The sequence below is a fragment of the Simochromis diagramma genome, unplaced genomic scaffold (genome assembly GCF_900408965.1).
Source record: "Simochromis diagramma unplaced genomic scaffold, fSimDia1.1 OVJJ01000545.1, whole genome shotgun sequence".
Classification (NCBI taxonomy): Eukaryota; Metazoa; Chordata; class Actinopteri; order Cichliformes; family Cichlidae; genus Simochromis; species Simochromis diagramma.
In genome coordinates this window covers 8,470,210-8,477,363 of record NW_024387371.1, presented here as the reverse complement: position 1 = coordinate 8,477,363, position 7,154 = coordinate 8,470,210, and the positions used below count along the sequence as shown (strand labels likewise).

Here is a 7,154-nt window from a genome sequence, read left to right as displayed (position 1 = left end):
CACACTCAAACTTAACAGCCTCAATTTTAGGGGCTCGTCTAGAGGCAACATATTGGTGAATAATATAATCTGAGAATTACATATTTTGCTTAAAGGGATTTAGCCAAGGCCAGCCAATCTGGACTGGGTGCAGCAGAAAGTCTTCTTTCAGCAACTGCCAAACCTCAGTGCTCCACTGCATTTGATAAAGGCTCAGGAGGGGACAGGTCTCATTTAACCCTTAGAAGAATCATCTTACCTAAATCTCTTTGTCATTATTCACCAGGGAGAAAACTTTAAACATTTAAGTCATCCTCTGCAGCCAAGAACTGTCTTGGAGAACAAGTTTAAGATGTGAGAAACCATTTAATACGCTGCCAAAACTGACAGTTTGGGTGGCTAATCTCGTGTCTTGGCAGGCAGCGAGCCCAGCTTGAGACTCCTGAGAGCAGGAATTCGACTGAAGTGTCATTCGATGGCCGAATGGAGTTTCTACATAAATTGGAGTGCCTGTAAATTTGTACAAGAGCAGGTTGTGAAAGACGGGACACTTGATTTGGTGTCAAGCCTGCGATAATTGTGAAATACTGGGTTCAGTTACATCTCTAGATGCAGTTCAAAATGTACATCACCTAAATATTTAGTGCGCTGCAGAGTCAGTGACTTTTAACATTCAGGCATAGACTTGTTGCTTCTTGCTTACAAACACATGAATGTCATTAGCTCTAAAGATCAACCTCAACCCAAATGTTCAGCTATTCTTTCAACCTGACAGAAGACGAGAGAAACTGCAGGAGAGCTTTCACACTTTATTTTAGATAAATACAGGAGATCCTTGCTGCACTGTAGAGCTGTGAAGGAGGAAGAAATATGAGGAACAGGTTTTAACCATCAAGAAATGCCATGTTGTAATATCCAAAAACCAGTGACCCACCTGAGCCCTGCGAGTTTGGCTCGTCTCTTCCATCCATGTCAGTCTGAAGCTGACCGATGGAAATTTGGCCAAGGGTCAGAAGATGGATGCTTTACATGACCCCAGTGAGGTCCATGGTAATACCACCAGTAGTCGTTCCACGTAGGATTCATGTGGGAGTTGTAGTAGCCACTGTAAGGGTCGACATATCTCTGAGGATGGCGCAGCCTTGATGGGCGTTCCAGTCCATCTGGCTCTGGAAATGCAGCGACCCGACCAGGGCGGCCTTCGTCACGATGATGATGCTCATCGGGGTGCGGCCTTGTATGAGCCGGCACATAGGACTGTGGTCTTTGGTGACCCAAATCATCTTCCTCAGGCCTGTGTCGATGTCCGCCGTGATGTTCCTGGCGGCGTGGAGAACCTCGTGAAAAGGGAACGGATAAGCTGAACTGGTAGCCCAGCTTGGAAGCATCATGGCCATGGCGTCTGCCGGGATTATTAAAACTGTTGTCAATAATAAAGCCGCTTGGTCCGTACCGAGGAGGATTAGCACCATCACGAGACTGAGCAAAAGGAATCCTCAGGCTCAAGTCAAAGCTCCTGGGCTTGGCCACAAGGTGGTTTCTGTGTGCTCGAGGCTGGAGCGGATATGTTTCCATGGGTCTGTGGGCAGGAATAATGGAGCGTGGCTGATACGATCTCGGGGATTGGACTTGGACCTGATCGCGCACATTAGGGTTGATCTTTGGATCTGTCGGCCGCAGAGCCCTCATGTACTGGAAAGGACGAGGATTTCCATACACATCGTGTTCCCCTCTTCCACCCTGCCACGCTCTAGGCTGCACAGGACTTGTGGCTGAGAGAGAACATGGGTAAGAATACAGATTATACCAAGCTAAAAAACATCTACAGTTTGACAGTATACTGATGCAGATTTATCTTAACAGGAGGAAAGTAACTTAAATTTGATAAGTCTTCTCTGAGTGGACCAAAATTTGTTTCCTAATCTGTAAGGCGGCAAGAAATGCAGATGATTGCAGCTCAAGAAACTTTTGCACAGACCTACAATTACTCATTTAGGAGGCTCTCTGGGGAATGTTGGGGTTCAGAAACTTTTTACATGTTTAACTACAGTCTGCTTTTAATGTCACTTTAATTGGAGAAGGTATCAGAATTCCAAGAGCGGGCCCAAGCCTCCAAACACACGCCTTCCAGTTCTTATCCACATGTTCTCCCAGTTACAAGCTGTTCATTCCCTTACGTGCCCCACCCTGCCTCCCTTTTAAATTCTTTATCTTCTTCACATCTATTTAGTACACGGGGGGATCTGCCAGGCCTGGGAGCCGCTGCCAGTACCCTTTGAGGCCTTCCCCAAACCGCAGCTCAACTGGCCAAGCCATTCACCTTTACCTACTAAAACACTGTCAAACCTAAAATGACGACGTGGGCCCAGCAAGTGAAATTTGATTCTAGAATCAGTCATTTCAGTTTCTTCACGAAAGTATTTACATAAACAGATATTTCTTGTGTTTAAAACTTTACAAAGGGTTAGTTTTCAGTGCCATGAAGAGGATTTAGCTGTTTGTTACCATCTTTTCATTCAGTTGCAGTTTGGACTAGTGTAATTCTCTCCACTTTTTGGTTTGGACCAGTCCTCAATTTACCATCTTCAGGTGGGCCAACATGCAGCAGTTTGTCTGCTGACAGGTATGAAACTGATGGAGCATAACCCCAGTGCTAGCCTCCCTACACTGGCTTCCTTACAGGATCCAAGTTGTGTTTTTACATCATGAAAACGACCAAACCCCTTCTTACCCATATGAGCTTCTATTCAGGCTCCTGAAAGTATGAGGTTAAGTTAAAAACCAGTGTTAATTATTCCATGGTCTAACTTAAATTTTGTTGTGACAGAGCCTTCTGTGGCAGGCCCCCCTCCCTCTAAATCAGAGCATGGGGAACTCCAGGCCTCGAGGGCTGGTGTCCTGCAGGTTCTAGATGAGTCCTTGATCCAACACAGCTGATCCAAATTGTTAAGTTACCTCCTCAACATGCCTTGAAGTTCTCCAGAGGCCTGGTAATGAACTAATCACTTGATTCAGATATGTTGACCCAGGGTGAGATCTAAAACCTGCAGGACACTGGCCCTCAAGGCCTGGAGTTGGACACCCCTGCCTCTAAATACTGGAGCTGCACAAACACTGGAACATTTTACGTTTCTACTAAAGACACATCTTTAATGGATTGACTTTCAGCACATGTTGACCCAAACATCAATTTTTACAGCTTCGGTCACTGTTGCTGCAGATGTTTGTCTTATTGTATCATTTTATTATTCTAAAAAAATTATTTTATTATTGTTGTGTATTTTACACTTCAGTCTGTAAAGCACTTTGTTGGAAATGTGCTGTATACAAAACACCAAGAACCTTAACACCAGTCACCTTCAACTAGCTTTCTAGATGTTGTCAAGCCAGTTTAGATGAAGAAAACCTGGCTTTTTGGTTTGGTCTGGAATACTTTGTCCTACCACTGGATCTAATCAGCATTTCCAGTTTAACGTTGCTCTAGCATCAGAAACATTCAATTCTTTAGAGTCTTCTGGTGACATTTCTCAGTGTCTGATACATTTTATCCACATCAATTCTCTGCTTCCAAAGCAAACCAAATTTAACCTGCTGATCTGGACACGACAGAACTTTAGCCCATTGGCTGCGTTGTCCTTACAAAGATAGACTGCAGACCCATTTAGTGGCACACAGTGGCATTAACAGTCAGCTTTCAAAGACTTCTAATGTATTAATTATGTGCTCTAGAATATTAGCTGTTCCCAAGGTTGTTTTGTCTCCTGTTTAGTACCCACTGAAGACCTTCATAATTTCCCCAAGAATCTTGAATCTAAAGAATGATTAAGTGTTTTCTAAAGAGATGCCCCAGGTTCTGCGTGCAGGCATGACTTTGCTGGACTCTTCAGGTAAGGCAGTAAGTTGTTATAGTTTTTTAAACTGTGGAGCAGGTTGTTTCAGCACAGGCTGAAAATGTTATTTGCTACAGGCTTTGGAAAAAATTCATAACAACAAGATGCAAGTAAGGCTCACCTCCTGGAAAAGCTGAGAAGTAGTTCACATCACTCAAAACATAAAGCAGTAAAAACCTGTCAAGCAGCACAAATACAGTCAAGATAAAACCAGACAAAGGTCCACATTTGAGTACAGGAAGTGTAGATCATGAAAGCACATTTAAACGTGGTACCTTGCAATGAGGAACCGAGCAGCCATGACTGCTGCAGCTGCACTTGCTGTGTCCTCACAAACCCTCCAACCGGACTGTGCATGCAGCCGTGCCCTGTCAGCTACTCCAGCCAAACACCAGTGTGCTTCTGAGTCAAGTGTTCAGGACATGCTGCTGTCTTTATAGGTCCTTCCTGCTGCAGGTGTTTCCAATTAGCCTGTTTTAATGAGAAGTTGAACTGAGGTACCCAACAGGTCAACTTCCCTCCCCCATACACGTGTGAGGGAGAAAGAAGAAATTAGTGGCTATATTTAGCAACCTGAGGAATTTGTTTAGGACAGCAACACAGAATTACAAAATCTTTCATTTGAATATCTTCCCGTTACAGGATTGAAGGAGACAACATAGTTATTTTTTCCTGCTATTTTCCCATCCACGCTCCAGTAGGTGGCGGTAATGTGGCTTTAAGTTGGTTTACCAGCTGCCATTAGGCTTTAAAGAAGAAGAGCCTTCACACTATGGACTTTATTATTTCTTATCCCAGTGCAGTACCTTTATTTATCCAGGTAAAAACATCTAATTAAGATTAAAAATCCAATTTCAAAAAGAGACGTGGCATCGTGGCAGAAAGAGTATTTATATTATATTTCTTTGTATTTATAGCATTTTCAAAAATGTTACCCCACGAGTTCAGATGGTACGAATCATTCACACTGAATCTCCCACATGGTTTTGTTTTGTCAGCATTACAAACGCCGAGCGTTCCCTCTGCACCGGGTCACAGGGTCGACCTCCTGATGCTCTCGTCCACTCAGTGATGCTTGATGTTGTGACATAAACATAAAAAAATCACAAAGAAAGAACAATACAGTATCCTCAACTGCACCAAAGAGTAAAACAGTGAAATGTGGATTATTAAACATTAGGTCTCTCTCTTCCAAGTCCCTGTTAGTACATGAGTTAATAATTGATCAACAAATGGATTTACTCTGCCTTACAGAAACCTGGTTGCAGCAGGATGATTATGTTAGTTTAAATGAATCAACACCCCCCCGAGTCACTCTAACTACCACAAATCTCGAAGCACAGGCCGAGGGGGAGGTGTGGCAGCAATTTTCCACACCAGCTTATTAATCAACCAAAGACCCAGACAGACTTTTAATTCATTTGAAAGCCTGATGCTTAGCCTCGTCCACCCCAGCTGTAAAACTCAGAAACCAGTCTTACTTGTTATCATCTATCGTCCACCTGGGCCTTACACAGAGTTTTCTGTGCAGTTTCTGTGTAGCCTAAAGCAGATAACTTGTAAGTTGGAGAGGAAATGGCGCAGCACAAATTTCGAAGATCATCATTTAGCCTGGAGAAACTGTTTGTTGCTTTATGAGAAAGCCCTCTGTAAAGCCAGAACATCTTACTATTCATCACTGATTGAAGAAAATAAGAACAACCCCAGGTTTCTCTTCAGCACTGTAGCCAGGCTGACAAAAAGTCAGAGCTCTTTTGAGCAGTGTTGGTCAAGTTTCTAGAAAAAAGTAATCAGTAACTAATTACTGATTACTTCCCCCCAAAAGTAATCCCGTTACTTTACTGATTACTTATTTTCAAAAGTAATTAATTACTTAGTTACTTAGTTACTTTTTAAAAACACGAATTACAACCTGAATGGGTGATAAAGTGAGAGAATTTTCAGCCCAATTCTACTTTTTCTGCATAATCCATCATACAAAATGTAATCAAATGGAAAAGTCTCTTTTTAAAACTTGTTTTATTAGTTTTAATCTTTTAACTTTATGCATCAAGCAAAAATGTAATTAAATGCAACATTCTCTGACTGGAAGAAATTTGTTTAACATTTAAACCTATTTTCTGCACATTCCAGCACATAAAATAAAATATTTTTTGTGTTTACACACAAATAGATGCAAGTGAAACACAGCAGAAAATAAATAAAATCAAAGACTAGCGGTGGTGTTGCTCTAGGAGTGGGGCAGGCGGAGGTTTGCCCTGGTGCAGGTGTGCCGCAGCGGTCAGTTGAAGAATCCGCGAGTTTCTCTGTGAATTTCCATGGCAGCGCACTCGGTGCTTGCTCGGAAGTTTAGGGGTTTTTTTGCTGTAGAAAGAAGTTTTCTTCCCACGCAGAACGAACGCTAATGTTTTTGTCACTTTTTATGGAATCAAACTCAAAGTAAGGTCAGTACTTCCACGCTTTAAATGCACACAGCTGTTGTCACGAACATCACACTCGCTTACGTCACTGTCATGAGACATTCTCGCAAAAAACTCACGGTTTTAGTAATGCAGCATTCCTACGGGAAAGTAACTGTAATCTAATTACCGTTTTTGCAATAGTAATCCCTTACTTTACTCGTTACTTGAAAAAAGTAATCTGATTACAGTAACATGTTTGTTAAGCCAACTATCCCTTTAACGTTAACAAGTAATGACTTCATTAACATCTTCACAAATAAAATTTTAACAATTAGAGAAAAAATTACCCATAATCATCTCACAGATGCAACATTTAGAGTCTTTTTCTCCAATTGATATTTCTGAGTTAGCTAATTATAGGCCAATCTCCAACCTTCCTTTCATATCAAACATCCTTGAAAGAGTAGTTGTCAAACAGCTAACAGATCATCTGCAGAAGAATGGTTTATTTGAAGAGTTTCAGTCAGGTTTCAGAGCTCATCACAGCACAGAAACAGCTTTAGTGAAGGTTACAAATGATCTTCTTATGGCCTCTGACAGTGGACTCATCTCTGTGCTTGTCCTGCTAGACCTCAGTGCAGCGTTCGATACTGTCGACCATAATATCCTATTAGAGCGATTAGAACATGCTGTAGGTGTTACAGGTACTGTGCTGCAGTGGTTTGTATCATATCTTTCTGATAGACTCCAATTTGTGCATTTAAATGGAGAGTCCTCTTCACACACTGAGGTTAATTATGGAGTTCCACAGGGTTCAGTGCTAGGACCAATTCTGTTTACATTATACATGCTTCCCTTAGACAGTATCATTAGAAGACATAGC

General features: G+C 42.0%; 1 protein-coding gene across 3 annotated transcripts; it reads right to left on the bottom strand.

Moving 5' to 3' along the window:
- On the bottom strand, window positions 1-4,284 carry LOC120719178. Of its 3 annotated transcripts, none has more exons than XM_040008200.1 (4): window positions 4,145-4,284; window positions 3,991-4,046; window positions 948-1,751; window positions 1-913 (listed from the first exon to the last, which is right to left on the bottom strand). In XM_040008200.1, the coding sequence occupies exons 1-3, from the start codon at window positions 4,168-4,170 to the stop codon at window positions 952-954; spliced, it is 882 nt and encodes a 293-aa protein (XP_039864134.1). In that variant the 5' UTR covers window positions 4,171-4,284; the 3' UTR covers window positions 1-913; window positions 948-951. The 3 variants fall into 3 exon arrangements, with proteins under 3 accessions (XP_039864134.1, XP_039864132.1, XP_039864133.1); XM_040008198.1 differs by having other exon boundaries at window positions 774-830; window positions 914-1,751; XM_040008199.1 differs by having other exon boundaries at window positions 775-830.
- Window positions 4,285-7,154: the final 2,870 nt, after the last annotated feature.